Source organism: Canis lupus, chromosome 23 (genome assembly GCF_003254725.2).
Source record: "Canis lupus dingo isolate Sandy chromosome 23, ASM325472v2, whole genome shotgun sequence".
Classification (NCBI taxonomy): Eukaryota; Metazoa; Chordata; class Mammalia; order Carnivora; family Canidae; genus Canis; species Canis lupus.
Window position 1 is genome coordinate 34,753,954 of NC_064265.1, and position 21,741 is coordinate 34,775,694.

At 34.7% G+C, this 21,741-nt stretch overlaps 1 protein-coding gene across 12 annotated transcripts in view; it reads right to left on the bottom strand.

Moving 5' to 3' along the window:
• The window catches only part of CEP70 (centrosomal protein 70), a 120,373-nt gene that overhangs the window by 22,054 nt on the left and 76,578 nt on the right, over positions 1-21,741 (bottom strand). For 6 of the 12 annotated variants that reach the window (XM_049099728.1, XM_025448722.3, XM_049099732.1 and 3 more), the window contains 6 exons: positions 14,389-14,559; positions 8,741-8,887; positions 8,395-8,563; positions 8,102-8,216; positions 6,965-7,044; positions 1,998-4,240 (listed from right to left, as the gene is read on the bottom strand). In XM_049099728.1, coding sequence (XP_048955685.1) covers positions 4,179-4,240; positions 6,965-7,044; positions 8,102-8,216; positions 8,395-8,563; positions 8,741-8,887; positions 14,389-14,559 — 744 coding nt within the window. In that variant the 3' untranslated portion in view covers positions 1,998-4,178. Of the gene's footprint in view, positions 1-1,997; positions 4,241-6,964; positions 7,218-8,101; positions 8,217-8,394; positions 8,564-8,740; positions 8,888-14,388; positions 14,560-21,741 lie in introns of those variants that run through there. The other 6 variants (XR_007405134.1, XR_003137339.3, XM_035704801.2 and 3 more) reach the window with 4 other exon arrangements.

A 21,741-nucleotide genomic window follows, 5' to 3' on the forward strand; every position in this document is an offset into this window, starting at 1 on the left:
ATATGTTACTGGGATGAAAGGTACAGCAGAGGAAATATAATTAATGGTATTGTAATAACATTGTATAGTGACAGAAGGCAGCTACACTTGTGGTGAGTATATAATGTATAATAATATATTATATATTATACATGTATAATAATACATAATGTATAATAATGACAGCGTTGTTGTATCCGTACATACACCTGAAACTGGTAACACTCTGCCAACTATACTTGCATTAAAAAAAAAAAAAGACCCCAGGTGTATTAGACTCAATGTGATAAGGCAAAACTATACGGCTATAAGATAACATAGAATAATTTTACAACAATGACTAGGTAAAAATTTCATAAGACACACAGAGCACTAAACTATAAAGGTAAAAACCATACATCTCTAAACTAAAATTCTTCAGTTCATAAGAAGAAACTAGAGTTGACCTTTGAGCAACACGAGTTTTGATTGCATGGGTCCACTTACATGCGGATTATTTTTCTTATAAATACAGTACAATACTACAAATGTATTTTCTCTTACGATTTTAACATTTTTTTCTCTAGATTACTTTCTCATAAAAGTAGAGAATATATAACATATTAAATATGTGTTAAATGACTGCTTACATTATCAGTAAGGCTTCCTTCTGGTCAACAGGAAGCTATTAGTAGTTATGTTTTTGAGGAGTCAAAAGTAATACAGATTTGTGACTGCATGGGGGCAGGGTGGCACCCCCAACCCCCATGCTGTTCAAGGTCAACTGTATAGGAAAATGGAAAGAAGACAGAGAATAGTAAAAAAACATTTCCTACACATGTAACTGTCAAATGGCTTATGTCCAAAATACATAACTCTTACAAATCAATATAAAAAGACACGTAGTCCAATTGTAAAATGAACAAAGCACTTCAAAAAAGAAATACAAATGGCCAACAAAGGAAAAGATGCTTAACTTCATTAGTAATCACAGAAATAAACATTACAACCACAATAACAACTCTATACACTACAATGGCAAAAAATTAAAAATCTGATTTACCAATAATTGGTCAGGATGTGGAAAAGGGGGAACCCTCATACACTGATGGTGGGATATTACCTCTAACTCTACAGCATACAACCTCTGTGGTAGTATATGTGTTTTCTTTCCCAGGGCCCAGCAATTTTACTTCTTGGATATTGATTCTAGAAAACTTGTACACAAGTGTACAAGGATGCATATATAAGAATGTTCATAGCAGCAGTTCACAATAGCCAAGAACAAGAAACAGTCCAAATATCAATTGCCAGTAGAACAGACAAATGGATTGTGTAATATTCATAAAGGAATACTAGACAGCAATGAAAACAACCTGGACCAACAGACAACAACAGTGATCAATAGTATAAAAATAATATTGAATCAAGGAACAAATATTAAAAAGAATATGAGTCACCATTTTTATACAGTTCAAAAACAGGTAAAAATTATCCTGGTTTAGGTATACACAGAAGTGGCAAAATTATTTTTTTAAAAAATGGAAGAGACTAACAAATCAGGCTAATGGTTATCCCTTGGGGGAAGGGACATATGGGGAGAGTGCATTTTGGAGGGCTGGTCATGTTCTGTTTTTTTTATTGTTGCAGGGCATTCACCATATAACCATTCATTATACTTGACATTTATAGCTTATACCATTCTTAGCATGTGTTATATTTTATAATAAAAAAGATAGTAAATAAAAAAAAAATAAAAAATTAAAAAAATTAAAAAAAAAAGATAGTAAATAAATGAAAAAAAAGGAAAAGAAATATCCAACAACTATCAATTAAAAGAAAGGACAAAAATGCATTTAAGGTGAAATGCATGAGTAGCAACAGACCTATTAGTTGAGAAGCTATTATCAACTATGAATTTATAAGTACATGTAAATAGGCTTGAAATACATAAAACAAATTTGACAAATCCACAGAAAAATTTCAATATCTCTTATAAACTAACAAATCAACGAGACAAAAAATTGATAGAAATGAAGTAGATTTAAACAATTTAATAGCAGTATATGTCAAACAGAGATGAGGCTTTTTTAAAGTAATCTGTGGAACGTGTAAATTTCATCACATAAAAGTCACAAAGTCTCACAAATTCCAAAGACTTGATACCGAAAAAGGAAAAAAACAAACAAAACTGACTCTGACTACAATGCAATAAAATTAGAAAAAAAATAACGAAAAGACAACCTAAGAAACCCTACATATTTTCAGACTCAATACTTCAAAACTTCCACTTTTAACCAGCATGGAGTAACGGAAACCAAATTTACCTTTCCACCTGTACCAACCAGAACCAAAACAAAAGACAAAATATATGAAATGGTTTTCAAAAAACTGGATATCAGGTATATGTCCATACAAAGCCCTGAACATTAATGTTTATGACAGTTTTATTTGTAGTAGTCAAAAACTTAAAAGACCTAAAATTTCCATCAATAAATGAATGGATACACAAATTGCGGTATACTCATACAATGGAATACTACACAGCAATAAAAAGGAACTATTAATAAATGCAACAACATGCAAAAATCTCAAAATTATGCTGAGTGGAAGAGGCTTCACAAAAAAAGAACTTTTTAAAATCAATTGTATGATTCCATTTATGAGATCTCATAAAATGCAAACAAGTCTATAGTGACTTAGAACAGATCAGTTGTTGCTTAGGGGCAGAAGGGGCCTGGGTAGGATTACCAATGGCAAAGAGATAACTTTTGGAGAGATGAAGTATGTTTAGTAGTTTGATTGTGGTAATGGTTTCATGGGTGTATATATGTATCGAAACTTATCAAATTGTATACTTTAAATATGTACAGCTTATTAGTCAATTATACATCAGTTAAAATATTAAAAAAGAGCTAAACAGTAATTGCAGTACCTTACTAATATTTTAAGTAATTAAAACTGGATAAAAGTGGACCTGACAGAGGGAACCTACAGTTCTTCCTTCTAGTGGCACTGTCCTGCTCAGTGACCCTCCAAAAAAAGCTGAGGCCTCTGAGGAAGAGTTTGAAAATCTGTTTTAAGCTAAGAGCTAACGTCATTTTAAAATTAAATTCCTTCCTTTCAAATACTGTTAGATTCACAAACTGCCTCATAGCAATTTCTTGGAGTAATCTAATCAACTCAGAGTGCTTACATTATTGAATATCCAATTACTTTTTCTACTCATCTCTCAAAGACACAGATTCTTTCACAAATTGTGGGCTAGAATTTAAAAATGTAACTGCACCTTAACAAAACAAAGAGTTTTGAATCTAGAAAAAGCCTAAGCTTGCTATTTACAAAAGAGCAGTAAGGGAGGAGGGTGCAGTAACATTGGTCCCTTGAGAAAATCAGAGTGAATACTGAGAACAGAGAATAAGCAGAAGGCAGCAAGAAAAGTATTCTTATGTAAAATAAAATGCATCAAGGCTCAGCCTTGTAAGAAAATATAATTCACTATTTGTGCATAATATAAATAAATAAGTCACTGAGGACACTTATATTTGGAAATTCTTCACAAAAACTTTATTTAAGATTTCATGTCCTTATAAAAAGTATATTACATCAAGATTGCAAAAAGATACTTTTCTTAATGAGAGACTACTACCTACCCCGCTATAGTACCTCGTAATTCATTTCCTATCCTAACACAATGATAAAACATTTCTTCCTTCTTCCTTTTCTTCCTCCTGCTATGAAAGGGCAAGTGCCATGAGGGGTATCTTAACAGAATGTGCCATTTCCTGGCCCGGAAAGCAATAGGTTCCTATTGGCTGAATTTAAGAGAGCCACTGGCAATTCTTGTTCCCAGAATCAAAAAAGGTCACTAAATCCTCAACTTTAATGCAACATTTCTATTATTTGCAACTTCTCTTCCTGAGTTTCTGTTTTACTCACACACTATACTTTAAAACAATCTTAAACTTTAAGCACTCAAGAATTGCCTAAGGAATGATTAGAGGACTTAAAGGTAACTTACCACTTTAGCTTACAACTGTTTTCTATATAGGAATCTCAAAGTGAATAAAAAATATAAATGGGAAGGACCAATACTAAGAAGGGGACGAATTCTGAGAGTAAATACATTTACAACCCTTGTCTCAAAGCAAGATCAATCCTACAAAATACTCATAATGTTAAGAATGCAATTTACACAGTAACAATGATTTGATTTGTTTTCAGTATGAAAGTATTTTTAATTTCTTTACTGCAGGTACAATGGCATCCAAGTCATCAATTTCTGTAACAGAAAAACAAGAATAAGGCAAGACTAGCTTTATCTAGTGATAGGCTCAGATGAAATGAGAATCTCTATGCAAAGGCAAACCTCAAATGCAAAGGCAACAACAACTAGCACTTCTATGCACATTAAATGTTTCTCCAATGGTGGTGATGAGAGTGTCACTGATTCAGACCCAGATGCTTCACAGGGCATCTGTTCGTAAAGCTACCATATACCTACAAGTATCCTCTGACTCTGATATTAATCTCATCAGCAGTGTGCTCTTATTAAGAGATTCTACAGGCCACATCATGATATGTTATTACCTCTTTAAATCTATATAATTACATGGGTGAGTCTACATGGTGAAATCCTAGGTAAAAGCTGTCTCTCCTCTGGGTCCCCATCTGAGCACTTAATGATTTCTTCTCATGAACATAGTTCTCTCAGTTCTATTGGAAAAATTTCTCAATACTATAGTAGGATCATTTTTAGGGTAAAACATATCTACCTAATAAAAAGTGTGAGGCTTCTCAAAGTACAAATCTCAGATGCAATGTGTTGTAGAGCTTAGCCTGGTCCAGCTTACCAGATAAACTAGTTCATATTCTTCTCTGCCAGATTCTTTGTGAATTTGATTTCTCTTTCTAAAACTGTCTTCTTCCAACCACCCTGTTAAATTTACTGAAAGCTCTTGACCACTGGAAAAGCAAGGTCCTTTTTTCTCATTATCTAGGCTCAGCCTTACAAGCCCCAGTGGCACTTTCTTTAGATTCTTACCACTTTTTTCTATATTATTCTGCTAGGCCACTGTTTAGAAACTAATTTTCCTTTATATAAAACATGCTTCCTTAGATTTCACCTTTCTTCCTCCATGTTTAGCTGAATTTTGGTTGCTTTTCCTTTAACTTAAACATATAGCCTATGCTATTTAAGCTCCTGACTTCAGTCAGAATACTTGTCTAGATCCACTTACAAATTGTCAAGATATCAGAAAAAAATATAAGCAAATCTACAACAGAGAATTTGATTCACACCTTATATCATGAGGAGATCAAGTTATTCCCTGAACCCCATTCTGAAATCATACCTGTTTTCTAAAAAATTCGATATCTGCCTTATAAACGAACCCTGCAGAGAAGATTTTTGGCTGATTTGAGAATAATCCTGCTAATCACACCACTTACAAAATAAAGTCCTTCTCCACTTCTGGTATTCAATACAACACTGTAGTTCTAGATGCTTAAAATGACATCTAGTAATAATAAAAATAGTTATGCTTGACAAACAGATTTCACTTTCCAATGTTAAGTGTCATTTGTAACTCCAGAATTTAAACTGTGACATAAATACAGAATTCATCTGCAGAGAGACATGGCTTCTAGGAGTAAATGATGCTGTATGAACCAAGCTGAGTGTCATAATATCTGGATGTTTCTATAGAAGGATTCTAAATAAGTGTTACCTGCACACCTATTAAAATATTTATTAATGATGAGAACTTCCCTATTTAACTGCTACCCCAAAGCAAGTAAAATCTTATTATTCTATGAAACTGATTTTATTGTCTTTAGGATACAAGGCAATACATTTCTACAATTTCAGGTCTCTTCTGTAACTTTTCAAATTACATTTTTCCTTGCTATGATATCTTTCAAACATATGAGCGTGACTAAAGGTACATTCAGTCACTGTCTCCCTTGCTTCCATAGCATACATAAAACTTGCCACAAAACATCCTTTATGTTTACCAGGCTAGATATTCCAGTCAGATGCTTCTTTACATTTCATTTATTCATCTATCTTCTTACCAAATTTTAATTTACTTAGTCCCTTATCTTCTACTAAATCTTACCTCCTCTTCTAATTTAATTTTATTATTATTTTTAAATGTAAGCTCTCTTCCCAATGTGGAGCTTGAACTCACAACCCCAAGATCATGAGTTGCATGCTATACCCCACTGAGCCAGCCAGGCTCCCCTCCTTTTCTAATTTAATTTCCTATGTCAAAGAGGCATTCTTTTAAAACAAATTCTTTCAAATGAACTATATAGAAAAAAAAAATTCATCGGTGAATAAATCACCTTAAAAAGTGTTTTTAAAGTAAGATAAGTTACTTTTATAGCCATATATAATCATACTTAAAATAAGAGCCTTGGGTCTCTATTTTGCCTGATTCTGAAGGAAATTAGATTTTTTTTTCCCTTTAAGAGATAATGCTAATAACAAAACCCTCAATCTGGCCAAGAATACAAATAAATCTCTTCCCTTATACAGATTTATGAATTTATCTTTCTTTCTACAGATATTCACTTTACATTACTTATCACCCGAGAAAGAAATTTAATTTGTATATTTAAAAAAAACCCACAGTAGGTAAGCTGTTAAAAAAAAAAAAAAAAAAAGGGAGGAAAAAAAACCCTAAAAAACTAAATACCTTCAAGATCATAAATTCTATGAAGATTTCTCATTAGGCATGACAGAGTCAGGGTTAAACTGGGCCTAGCCAGAGTAATGTCATTTCTCATTTTAAGGATATGTGCTTCTCTGTTTTGCACACCAACCTCAACCAACTCTAATTTTAAGTCAGGAGTGTGTTTCCAGAACTGTTAGTGGTTTTTAGACACTTCTACCAAAACACTATAGGTAAAAGTACTAATAAAGTGACTATGGAACACTCACCCCTCAAACCCCCTGACTTCTTAAAACTTGAAATTTAACCACTATCAACAATAATCTTACCTAAGATTTCAAGTAGATCATTAGTAAATGCCTGAAATGCTGGGAAAAATTCCTCATGTTCTTCCAATTTGTTGATAATGCTTTTAAAAAAAAATGCACAGTTTACACTGAATTTCCAACTTAAGGTTCTTGCATCTGATTGAAATAAAACATTTTCAAAATGGAAAATTTCCTGCTAATTTCAATATAAATTTAATAATCATTTACTGCAATCCTTCCTTTTTGAAGTCTTTGTTCATCTAATACCACTTTTCTAAAAAAAAAAAAAAAACTTATTATCAGTCTAAATATGTGTTCCAAATTAATGTAACACTCCTAATGTGAAAGCTTTCCACTTAACTTGAGAATTTTTAAGAGACCTTGCTTTTTAACATTTTCTAAAAATTGTTTTTTATATCCCATATTCTATGAAACATTAAGAATAAGTATCAGTCATCTAAATGTGGGAAGGGAAAAAAGACAAATATGTTCCTTTTAAAAGCATCAAGTATCAGAAAATTCATGTGTCAGATTAGGTAAGGATCTTTGTAGAAAACTTGCAGAATATATGAATAGGTGGTATATGTTATGTGCTCCTCTTCCCCTATGTTGCGTATAAAATTGAGGGTGGAGGGTGGAGGTGGAAGAGTTGCTTTAAGTATATCTATAATGTTTCCATATTTCAAAAAGAATCAGTTTTTAGAGTTGACAAGCTTTAAAAAAAATCTTTAACATTTATCTTCTAATCAAATAATAAACATACTATTAGCAATTGTTAAGTGACCTATGGTAGTGTACTAAAAATAGGACTTGTTTATATAGTCTGAACACTAACATGAAGTTGCTAACAAGGTGTGAATTTCTCCACATATAATTTTCCTTGGGAACAGGCTTATAGCAATAATGCTTGAGTTCTGACCCACCCTATGTAAACTTATAGGCCCTACAATCTATTTTTATCTTGAAAATGCATGGCATTCTCTCCATTGATAAGGTGTGAGATTATTTTATATTGTCAAGTTATTTAAAAAGCTATCCCAAACAGGAAAGGTAAATAACTTATGAAGCTTTGAAAAGTCTTAATTTCACCACTCCAAGCATTCTGGATGATACTTTGCAAACTTTTTTTTTTTTTGGCAAACTTTTTAAAATAAATACCTTTGGAGGTCTTCAGGTCCCAATACCTGCATAACCTGTTCATTCATGTTCTCATTAATCACCCTACACAATTTTCCAACTGTGTTCACTAACACACACAATGAGGATGAACTATCTGAAAGAGAGAAATAAAAGGATATCTTAAAAGAGAATTTTCAACATCATAAAATTAAATCAAATACCCTATGCTTCTGTTATCCTCAAATTTTTACTTTCTATTTTTTAACCTACTTTTTGTTGATTTATTAGGAATAATTCTTAAATGGGGGCCAGAAAGAATAAAGAGTTATCACCTAATTCTAAGAGTTCTTGGAGGTTTCTCACAGCATTGTTCATTTCTCCAAGCCTAGTATAAACTTCATTCATTCGAGGATAGACTCCATTTAAAGAAGGCACATCAAATAACTTTTGGAAGTGAGACACAATAGCTTGCAAAGTTTTTAAGTTTGGCATATTGCTGTCCTGTCCAAGAGAGAGGGATAAACAGTTAACATGTTAAAATAATCCTAAAACTTTAATAAAAACTTTAAAAAGAGAAATAGAATCTTAATAGAACAAATATCATTATCTGTATCACTATCAATTTTTAAGATAAGATTACATTAAAATATGAACATTTACATAAGTATTAAACATTACCTTTTCCTTATTTTCAACTTCTTCTAACATGGTATCTACTATAAACAACAGATCTTCAACTCTAATACCTTCATTTTCATCATGCCTTTTTAAGTTATGCCAAGGCACCAGTTCTGTAGATAGTATTTTCAAGGACTTATACAAATCCTTTATAACAAAAGAAACAACATGGTATTATTGATTTTTAAAAAGACTCCATAATAATGTCAATATAATATAATTGTCCAGGCAAGTTTAATATATATAAACCATCATCAGTACTTTTTTAAAAAATACCATTACTAGTTTAGAAAAAGTCTGTTAAATGTGTGTTCTCCAGGTAAATATAGGGCTTAGAAAAAACAATGATAATATTGGTTATCTCAAATCTGGATGTTTAAAGTAATGATGTTATTTATTAGTAGTATATGTTATTTAAGTAGTTATTTTTAAACTACTGATGTATAAAAAACAAATTCATCCTTTATATTTTAGCCTTAAACAATTTTATAACAGAATTATGGAGATATAATTCATATAAAATTCATTCCTTACAAGGGTACAATTCAGTAATTTTAATCATTTTACAGAGGTGTGCAACTATCACTATTCTTTAATTTCAGAGCATTTTTATCACCCCCAAATAAATCCCATACTCATTCACTGCCATTCCCTATTCTTTTCTATCCCCAGACCCTGGGTCACTATTAACATAATTTCTATTTCTATGGATTTGCCTATTCTGGGCATTTCACATGAAGTGGAATTATACAATAAGTGGCCTTTTTTGACTGGCTTTCCTTCACTTAGGATAATGTTTTCAATATTCATCCATTGTAGCATTTATTTCTAGGCAGCTTTTTAATTTGAAAAAATAATTAATTTATAAGATTCTAAATTAAATTAACTCTACTTAATCTTCATGACAGCCTACTTAATTCTCTTGGTCAAGACAGGTTGTCCTAATCTATTTTAAGATTTGCACAAAGGACAAAGCTAATGGAAGATTAAAACTCTAAGACTGGTCAATTGATAAACATTTACCAAGCATCTACTATATGCACGGCACAGTGCTTGGCCCTTTAGAACACTGCTGTCCAAAAGAAATGTAATATAAAGAGTAATTGAAAAAAAAAAAGAAAAAAAAAGAGTAATTGTATTTACTTTTTAAATATGAGGATGGTTGACACACAATGTTACATTAGTTTCAGGCGTATGACCTAGTGATCTGACAAGTTTATACATTATGCTATGTTCATCACAAGTATAGCTACCATCTGTCCCATTACATCACTATTACAGTAGCACTCTAAGTCACAGTAATTTTAAATTGTTGAATAGCCACAGTTAAAACAAAAAGAAACAGGCAACATTAACTTTAATCATATATTTGGTTTAATCCACCATATCCAAATATCATCTTTTTAATACATAATCAATATTTTAATTATTTTTTTCCATATGGTTCTAAATCTAGTATGTATTTTAAACTTACAGCATATCTCAGTTGAGACTAGCACATTTTAAGTAATAAAAGCTACATATGGCTAGTGGTTACTGTACTAGTACAACCCTAAAATACATAAAGAAGTACAGGAAGTTCTTTTCCTTATTTTAGTCCTCCACTTATTTAACATTCTCCAGTGAATGCCCAGGCTTCACATACTGATATCTGTAGCCTCTTATTTGGTAAGGAAGCAATTCAGTTTGGTATTTCAGAAATTCAAGGCAATACATCAGTATCAAATGAATGTTTTAAACAATAAGTGCCACTGGAATTTGAAAAAGAAGTCAGGAAGTTGCAGCATAAAAACCTTCATTAACCAATGCTCCATCTACAAGCTGCGATTATAAAGAAATGGTCTTCAGTAAAAAGCACCCAAATATAAGTTTTGCTTGGGAATAAAGTATTATACAGTTAAGAAAAAAGAGCTGTTCTGGTCTACTTGGCAGTGACAGGATGGTTGTAGCATAGTCCACCAAGCCCTGAAAAATCTAAAAGAGGGTCTCCTATGTTCTCCACATTGCTCAGCTGTGGGGATGTAGATGTACAATCAACGTCCTGTCTCTGTACAGCAGGCCCCTGGATCCCTGGGGAATGAGAAAGCCACAGGGTACAGCAGCATACTGGGTTGGGAAAGCAACAGTCTCTAGTTCAACTTTCCTGGAAAGGTGGGTAGGAAAGACAGAAGGAAGAAAGCAGACAGCTCCTTCATGCCTTTCCCAGCCTTCTTTTTTTTAAGCCAAATCTAACCTGAGAAAAAAACTAATCTAGGAAGATGGCTGTCCCAACCTCGAGGGCTACTACAATATAGAAAATCTTTCATATGAGGCCATATAGAACTTAGGCAGTTTCTCAATTTGGATCCTGATTCCACAGTAATAGTTAAATATCTGAACCATTGCCTAACATCCATGAATTACTTCAGTGGCAGGGCCACTAAATTCCTCTCCGAGGTCCTCAGAACATTCTAATTACAACATTTACTCTCCTTGTCTCCTTCTAGTGGAAAAACTATACAGTAGCAAGAACTCACCACCACCGTCAAGCTTATCTTGGGGTTCTTCCCCTTCCAGATTCTGGAGCACAAGTCATCTACCCCATTCACTTGGCACTTCATCACGGGCTATTTTTTTTTTTTTTTAAGATTTTACTTATTTATTTGGGAGACAGAGAGTACAAGTAGGGGGAGAGACAAAGGGAATAGGAGAAGCAGACTCCTCACTGAGCAGGGAGCCTAATGTGGGGCTTTATCCCAAGACCCCAGGATCATGACCTGAGCCAATGGCAGATGCTTAACTGACTGAGCAACCTAGGCATCTCCTTTCATGGGCTGCTTTTATAGCATTCATTTCTTTTAATGATATCATGAATGTTAAATTTTATTTTGCATTTTTTAGAAAGTCTTGTCTCTCCAATTAGTCTGAATCTTGTGTTCATCTTTTTTTCTTTAAAGATTTGAGAGAGAGAGTGAGCATGAGCAGGGGGAGAAGCAGAGGGGGAAGGAGATAGACTCTGAAGCAGACTCTGTGCTGAGCACAGAGCCTGATGAGGGGCTCTATTCCACAACTGTGAGATCATGACCTGAGCCAAATCAGGAGTTGGACATTAACTGACTGAGCCACCCAGGCACCCAGTGTTCATCTTTTCTGACTACCTCCCCAGTGCCTTGAACATAGTAAATCATCAGTAACTATCCATTTATGTGATTCTTCCTTTGTCTCCTTTCTCTTCTAGTCTTTTACCTTCTCTTGGAAAGGCTAGGGCATGTTCTAGCCCATCTTCCTTGCAAGGAATTAAAGTGGGGTTAGCACAGTGGAGCATCTGGTTGGCTCAGTCAGTTAGGTGTCTGATCATGGTTTTGCTTCAGGTCATGATCTTATGGGTCATAGGACAGAGCACCCCACATTGGGCTCCCTCCTCAGCAGGGATTGAGAGAATTGAGTGATAGTGTTGTCTTAATATACCTATCTTATAGGCTTGAGTCTCTCCAGTTTATATCTTAGTAAATGTTAATTTTGTAAACCATGGTTAATTATGTAATCCTGCTTGAGGATTCTCTTCTTCTGCCCCTCCCACAATTGGCTTATTTGTTCTCTCTCAAATAAATAAATCTTTTTTTAAAAAAATATCTTATTTATTTGAGAGAGTGAGAGAGACAGAGAGAGAGAGAGAGAGAGAGAGAGAGAAGGAGTAGGGGGAGGGGGAGGGGCAGAGAGAGAAACAGACTCCCCGTTGAGCAGGGAGCCTGACATGGGCTCTATCCTAGGACTCCAGGATCATGGCCTGAGCCAAAGGCAGATACTTAACCAACTGAGTCATCCAGGAGCCACAATAAATCTTTTTTTAAAAAGGTTTTATTTATTTATTCATAAGTGACACAGAGAGAGGCAGAGACATACACAGAGAAGCAGGCTCCTCACAGGGAGCCCGATGCAGAACTCAGTTTCTGCACCTGGGATCACGCCCTGAGCCAAAGGCAGACACTCAACCACTGAGCCACCCAGGTGTCCCCTCAATAAATCTTTTTTTAAGTGGGGTTAGCACTGTTTCCTACTACTGGGAGAACCCTCTGACAAGCAATGACTGGGTTTACATAATTAACCATATTTACATAATTAACATCTACTAAGATATAAACTGGAGAGACTCAGGCCTATAAGATAGGTATATTAAGACAACAACACTATCACTCAATTAAAATGTTTTCTATTTTATAGCTCTATCTGATCCCTATATAAAAAGGGAAAGAGAAATTAGCCTGAACACGAAGACTCTTTCATCAATTACCAGTATGTTTTCATTAATTTTTTTTAAATTCAGTATCATCATCGTCATTTTGCTGTCTTGGAATTTGTTATTCTACTTCATTCTTTTGACAAATATTAAGCACACATTATGTATCAGGAGATTCCTTGGGATATATCCGAGAAAAAAAAGATAAAACTCATAGAACTTATACATTCTTACTCATATCTTCTGTATCATTTATACTTCATGCAATAAGGGTTCTGTTGACAAATACTGTTACTGAATCACATATTCATGAACAGAGGTAGTGCTATATATATTATTGAAAAATCTAAAGATCAGGGATGCCTCAGTAGCTCAGTTAGTGTCTGACTCTTGATTTCAGCTCAGGTCATGATCTCAGGGTTGTGAGCCTGTTTAGGATTTTCTCTCTCTCTCTGCCCCTTCTGTCCCCACTCAAAAAAAAAAAAAAAGAAAAGAAAGACAGATCTAAAGATTGAAGAAGGGAATAGAAACTAAATATTAATGACTTTAGCAATTCACCTTTCAGTGAACTACTCAACAAAAACTGAAAAACCTGAAGATACATGATAAAGAATGCAAAATAACTCTAGAAAGCAAAGAAATGTTTATCTTCCATGGATAGACATGATAAGTAAAAGTAGTATTGGCTGTTATTGAATTACTAACTGTTCTATAAAACAGTTATGGAGATGTGGACAGTTTTGAGAGAAGGAAAATGATTTAAAATATGAAGAGGAAAAAATCCCCAATTAAAGTGGAATGAAGGATAAAACATTGTATCTCAAGAGGAGTAAAAGGCCAGGAAAATCTGCAGCATGGAAATACCAAAAAAGAGTAAGATGAAGGTAGAACAGGAAAGGACCTAGAAGTGCAAAATAGATCCACTCCAGATTTTCAACATGGCAACAGGTCTAAAAGTCTTTAGCAAAACTTTACAGGAGGCAAAGCTTATAGTAATGACAACATCAAATAGGTAGTACTTAAAACCAATATGGTAAGTAACAAGTTTTAAATTCAAGTTTTAAATAAGGTATGCTTGGGATCCCTGGGTGGCGCAGCGGTTTGGCGCCTGCCTTTGGCCCAGGGTGCGATCCTGGAGACCCGGGATCGAATCCCACGTCGGGCTCCCGGTGCATGGGGCCTGCTTCTCCCTCTGCCTATGTCTCTGCCTCTCTCTCTCTCTCTCTCTGTGACTATCATAAAAAAATAAATAAATAAATTTAAAAAAATAAATAAGGTAAGCTTTACAGCTAAAACAAACAAACACACACAAAAAATGAAGCCTAGTCCTTTAATAAAGCCCAGAGGAAAAAAAAAAAAACAAAAACAAAAACAAAAAGCCCAGAGAATCCAAGAGATTTTCAAAGCATGTAAAAAATATTCAACCCCTTACCTTTAGAGAAGTCAGTTGATCTGCCCACATTTCTACTATAGGAATAAGATGCTCAAATCCACAATCTCGAACAAAATCTTTATTAAAATGTTGGGTTCCTCCTTTGCTCTGTTTATAAATTATTACTGGAGCTCTTGGATTATGAACAATTGAATTGATGCTACTCAGAACCTTAAAAAAAAAAAAAAAGACCATGCTTTTAGTTGAAATGTTTATCACAGTCCTATCCAAAATGATTTAGGTTAAAGGAGTGCTTTCTATGTCAATATATCATCATTTTCAGAATTATTTTTAGGCATTAAGAAGTTCTTTAACAGGAATGACACATGTAATGTTTTGGAAGTATAGCAGTTTCATCAACATAATTAAACATATAAGTTCTAATCAGAACCACAGACTTCACAGAAAAACTAAATGCATTTTCAAATGATTTAGACTTTAAAGTAAGTTATGAATGCCCTATTATAATCTACACAGGGAAAAAGAATCATCAATACATTCTTAGCTAGAATCTCACATTTCTCTAATTCTATCTCCTTATATTTAAGTTAAATCAGATGTTTAAAGGGAGCATATCCTGTTGTTTCGTAACCTCAGTTAAAGTTCAAAGTGAGGACAATGAATAATAAAGTCCAACACATTCTATAGAGAAATCCTGTAAACATCATGCCAATTTTGGAAACCCCAAACCCAATGCAGAGAACTAATCCTTAAAATGCTGTTCCTCTACAACCATTCTCAGTACCAAAATCTGTATTATCAAGGTTCTACAGAGAAACAGAAACAATGTATATGTATATATCTAAAATGATTTATTATAAGGAATTGGCTCACATAATTATGGAAGCTGGTAAGTCCCAATTTCTGCATTAGGCGAGCTGGAGATCCAAGAGAGCCAATGGAGTAGTTCTAGTCTGAATGCTCACAGGCCTGAGACCCAGGAAGAGACAGTTCAAGTTTGAAGGCAGGAAAAAAACTGATGTCCCAGCTCAAAGGTAGTCACGCAAGGGGAACTCCCTTTTATTCAGCCTTTTTGTTTTAGTCAGGCCTTCAAATGACTGAATGAGACTCATTCACATTAGGGAAGGCAATCTGCTTTACCCAGTCTGCAAAATCAAATGTTAATCTCATCCATAAACATCCTCACAGACATATTCAGAATAACATTTGACCAAATATCTGGGAAACCTATGGTCCAGTCAAGTTGATACATAAAATGAACCATCATAAATACCCACATAATCACTACCTAGATTCAACAATTGTTAACACTATCTTATATTTGCTCACTTAGCTGAACCTCCTAAAGAAAATACAGACATGATAAAACTTTACCCTCAAATACTTAAGGGTAAGTATGTTTCTCTTAGAAGTAGGCACATTCTCCTATTTAAATCCTAAAACCATTATCATACAGAAGAAATTTAACATGGGACACCTGGGTGGCTCAGCAGTTGAGCGTCTGCCTTTTGGTTCAGGGTGTGATCCCAGAGTCTGGGGATTGAGTCCCACATCAGGTTCCCTAAGGGGAGCCTGCTTCTCCCTCTGCCTATGTCTCTGCCTCTCTCTCTCTGTGTCTCTCATGAATAAATAAATAAAATCTTAAAAAAAAAAAAAGAAATTTAACAGTAATTCCCTAACATCATTAATGCCTGAGTGAATTTTAAATATCTTAATATGTGACTATAGCACTCTGCCAAAAGGTATGAGTTCTACCTTACATATCATCCAAGGAAAGGAAGGGAAGACCCAAAACAGCAAGTTTAAAACAAGGAAGAGGGCAGCCCTGGTGGCTCAGCGGTTTAGCACCACCTTCGGCCCGGAGTGTGATCCTGGAGACCCGGGATCAAGTCCCACGTCAGGCTCCCTGCATGGAGCCTGCTTCTCCCTCTGCCTGTGTCTCTGCCTCTCTCTTTCTCTCTGTGTCTGTCATGAATAAATAAATAAAATCTTTAAAAAATAAAAATAAATAAAAAATAAATAAAACAAAGAAGAGTAAAGCCATTTCCTTATTTACCACCATCAAGCCCAGAGCATATAATAAATAGCTATATAAGTATAAGAACAAGATACTCTTTTGATCTCAAATCTTTGTCCCTACTCATACTTCAAGCTATAAACTCATAGGTTTCCTGGTACTAAGACTTCAGATGTTCACTGAGGTGCTTTTGTTTTGTTTTGTTTTTAGTTCAAGAGAGTATTTCATTTGAGAGTTTCAAGAGAGTATTACATTTTCTTCTCTTGTATTTAAGTACATTTTAATGGAAAAATTAATTCCCCTCCACAGGATTATTACTGACAGCAGAGCACATTCTTATGACTTGACCACAATCAGATGATTGCAGAAAAGTATATATTAACAATGATGAAACAGTAAAATGACAATTACCAGAGAGATGGGAATTTTTTTAAAACCTCAAAAATAGACCTTATTCAGAAACAGTTTGTAGATACCTGATAAATTCTTGCTATGGATAAAAACTGTATCTTAAGAGTAATCATTAGACAAATAGAAAAGAATTAAGATGACAAATGTCCTAAGTACTTGAAGAGAAAAAAGACAAATCTCAACCTAGCAAATGTAAGGAAAAGAAAAGAATGGAACCAAAAACCATATACAGAAAACAGAAAGATGTCAGGAATAAAAGCAGATATATGAGTTGGTCTCAGTATCCATGAATGGTTTAATCCCTCTGTTAAAGGACAAAGCCTCTCAAACTGAATCTAAGAAACAAAAGGAAATTTAAAAAATTCAGTTATATGCTGGGTACAAGAGTTATCAAAACAAAAAAAATCAGTTTTCAGAAAAGTGCCTGGAAATAAAATCAACTCAGATTTATGAAGCAGCAGCAACAATCAATTAGAAAATGTAATGGGGAAAAAAGGATGCCATTTTCAATAGCAATAAAAGTTATAAAACACCTAGGAAGTAAACCTAACAAAAAATACTCAAAAGCTAAATTTAAAAATGTATAAGACTTTATTCAAGGCTATCAAGTAAGGCCCACATAAAATTAGAGACATATTTCTGAATGAGATGATTCAAAACTATAAAAGTATCACCTTTCCAAATATTAATCTAAAAAGTTAATCCAATTATAGTTCATCTCAATAGGATCTATTTTTGAATTTGACAAATTGTTCATCCAGAAGAATAAATGTGCTAAAAATATAGCAAAGGAAAAATTTTAAAAGAACAATGACAAGATTCTTACCCTAAAAGGTATCAAAACCTACTATAAAATTACAGAAATTAAAAGATAATGGAAATAGTGTAAAAATGAAACAGATTAGAGAGTCTAGAAACACACCTATGCATGTGAGTGGATACGATAGAGGTTTCGTTACAATGAAGTAGAGAAACAATGGTCTATGAGAAACTGCAAACTCAAATGCCTCTAGAAGCAAGATAAGACCATCCATAACTGAGTAAAGCAAGGATGGCCAGGGCCTGTAGCTAATTGAAGAACACATGCCCATATATGACAGGGGAAAGGCATAATTCTGTCCTGATAATGACTAGGCAGGAATTTGTTGCCAGATTCTGGCTTTTAAAAAGAACTTAAATAAGAACTTAAATAGAAATAAGAACTTAAATAAAATATCTTAATTTTTAAAATATTAGTAATTAATTCAAAGTTTAAAAAACCCTGTGTGGGTCCAATAAAATATGAGCATAAACCTAGTTCAATCAGTAAATATCCAGGCTTAATCACTCATCTATTCAATGAATGGCCTATAAAACCAGTTAGGTTAGATCTCTACATGACGCCACATAGAAAATTAAGGTTCAGATGGACTAAATATCTAAATAAAAACAAAACCATGTAAGGATCCTAAGAAAATAGATTTACATATATAATAATAAAAGCAACAATAATAATTATACCAACGACAACAACAATACAAACAATAAAAAGAGAAACAATTTAAGGGAAGAGAATAGGAAAAAGGATTATAAAATCTTAAAAAAAATTTTTTTTAATATTTTATTTATTTGAGAGAGAATGCACGAGCAGGGGGGAGGGGCAGAAGGAGCCGGGAGAAGCAGACTCCCCAATGAGCAGAGAGCCTGACTTGGGGGCTTGATCTGGGCCAAAGGCAGATGCTTAATGGATTGAGCCACTCAAGGGCCCCAAAATCTTAAAAATCTTACTGCTTTTTACTACCCTGCTTTGAATTAAGCCAAAGTCTTTCAAAAACTAAGACAAATTCTAAGTAAAGCTACCTATAATGTTTTTAGCCAAGAAGATATGTCCTGGTAAGACAGGATTAAGCACACACAAATACAAATATTCCTTATATTTTTCTACCACCTGATAATTTATTAAACCGAGATGGAAACCAAGGTTCAAATACAATATAGTAGAGTATTTGAACACTCCAGTGGACAGATCACCTAAACAGAAAATAAGAAAAGAAAGGCTCTGAATGATACACTGGACCAGATGGACTTAACAGATCTATTCAAAACATTCTACCCCAAAACAGCAGAATACACATTCTTTTCAAGTGCACATGAACATTCTCCAGAATAGATCATATATTTTAGGTCACAAGACAGGCCTCAACAAAAACAAAAAGACTGAAATCATAACATGCACCTTTTCAGGGGATCCCTGGGTGGCTCAGTGGTTGAGTATCTGCCTTTGACTCAGGTCATGATCCTGGGATTGAGTCCCATGCCAGGCTCCCTGCATGGAGCCTGCTTCTCCCTCTGCCTGTGTCTCTGCCTCTCTCTCTCTCTGTATCTCTCATAAATAAATAAATAAAATCTTAAAAAAAAAAAAAAAAACATGCACCCTTTCTGACCACAATATTATGAAACAAAAGTCAACCACAAGAAAAAATCTGGAAAGCACAAACACATGGAGGTTAAACAAAATGCTACTAAACAATGAATAGGTCAACCATAATAAAAGAAGAAATTTTAAAAAATACATGGAAATAAATGAAAATGAAAACCCAATGGTCCAAAACCTTTGGGATGCAGCAAAAGTAATTCTAAGAGGGAGGTATACAACAATACAGGCTTACCTCAAGAAGCAAGAAAAACTCAAACAACCTAACTTTACATGTAAAGGAGACAGAAAAAGAACAAATGTAGCCTAAAGCCAGCAGAAGGAAGGAAATAACAAAGATTAGAGAAGAAATACATGATATAGAAACTAAAAAAACAATAGCACAGGTCAATGAAACCAGAAGTTGGTTCTTTGAAAAGATCAGAATTGGTAAATCTCTAGCCAGGCTTATCAAAAAGAAAAGAGAAATGACCCTTGCTGATCTGGATGCCTTTTTTTATTTTTGTTGTCTGACTACTGTGGCTAGGACTTCTAGTACTATGTTAAATAAAAGTGGTAAGAGTGGACATCCCTGTCTTATTCCTGACTGGAAGAACACCTCTCAGTTTTCCCCCATCTACGGTATTAGCTGTGGGTTTTTCATATATGGCCTTTATTATGTTGAGGTATTTTCCCTCTAAATATCCAATAGGAAAAAGTTCTCTTTAACAACTGGTGCTGGGAAAAATGCACAGCAACATGCAGAAGAATAAAACTAGAAGACTTTTTTATGCCACACACAAAAATAAATTTAAAATGGATTAAAGATCTAAATATGAGACCTGAAACGATAAAAATCCTAGAAGACAACACAGGCAGTAACTTCTTTGACATCAGCTATAGCAACTTTTTCCTAGATATGTCTCCTGAGGCAAGGAAAACTAAAGCAAAAATAAACTATTGGGACTACTACATCAAAATAAAAAGCTTCTGCACAATGAAGGAAATAATCAACAAAACTAGGAGGCAACCTACAGAATGGGAGAAGATATTTGCAAATGACATATCCGATAAAGGGACATGTCCAAAATATATAAAGACCTTATACAACACAACACCCAAAAACCAACTTAATTTAAAATGGGCAGGGTATGGGGGCAACTGGCTCTAATATCTATCACCCCACTGATCACCAGGGTTGACTCTACTGATCTGGCTGGCTAGACAAGTGTCACCTCCTCCCTCACTCTATGTGCATCCCTCTCAAAGCTGTAGGTTCAGTCAAAGAGGACAACCTTCCCCAATAGAGGAGGGCTGTTCTTCAGTTAAGGGTATACAAGTAGCTGTGCTTCCCTACTAGAACCTCCAAACAAGTTCTCAAGGTCCATTTGTAGGAGAATGTTCAACAGTCAAGCTTTCAAGACTCTAGACCACATCCAAGTGAGACCCTGCAAATGACAGTCTGCCTTTCTTTAAAAAAAATAAATAAAAGGAGAGGAGGGGGGCAGAAGGCATGAATAGATGTTTTTTCCAAGAAGACATACAGATGGCTAGCATAGACCCATGAAAAGATGCTCAACATCACTTACCATCAGGGAAATGCAAATCAAAACTACAAGATATCAACTCACACCTGTCAGAATGGTTAAAATCAACAACACAAGAAACAAAATATGTAGGTGAGATATGGAGGGAAAAAAAACCCTCCTGCACTGTTGGTGGGAATGCAAATTGGTACAGCCACTCTGGAAAATAGTATGGAGGTCTCTCAAAAAGTTAAAAACAGAACCACCCTAGGATCTAATGATTGTACTACTACATAGTAACCCAAAGAATACAAAAATACTCATTCAAAGGGATACACGCAACCAGATGTTTATAGCAGCATTACCTACAATATCCAAATTATGGAAACAGCCTGTGTGCCCATCAATTGAATGGATAAAGAAGATGTGTAGGTGTGTATGTATGTATATATGTATATACACACACACACACACACAATGGAGTATTACTCAACCATAAAAAGAATGAAATTTTGCCAATTGCAATGACATGAATGGAGCTAGAAAGTATTATGTTAAGTGAAATAAGTCAGTCAGAGAAAGAGGAACACCACATGATTTCTTTCACTCACATGTGGAATTTAAGAAACAAAAACAGGGAGGAGGGGCAAGATGGCGGAAGAGTAGGGTCCCCAAATCACCTGTCTCCACCAAATTACCTAGAAAACCTTCAAATTATCCTGAAAATCTATGAATTCGGCCTGAGAATTAAAGAGAGAACACCTGGAGTGCTACAGTGAGAAGAGTTTGCGCTTCTATCAAGGTAGGAAGATGGGAAAAAAGAAATAAAGAAACAACGGCATCCAAGGGGGAGGGGCCCCACGAGGAGCCGGGCTGAGGCCGGGGCGAGTGTCCCCAGGACAGGAGAGCCCCGACCCGGAGAAGCAGGAGCTGCACCAACCTTCCCTGGCGGAAAGGGGCTCCCAGGGAGGTGGAGCAGGACCCAGGAGGGCGGGGATCCCCTCGGGTTCCCTGGGACAGTAACAGAGCAACTGCGTGCCCAGGAG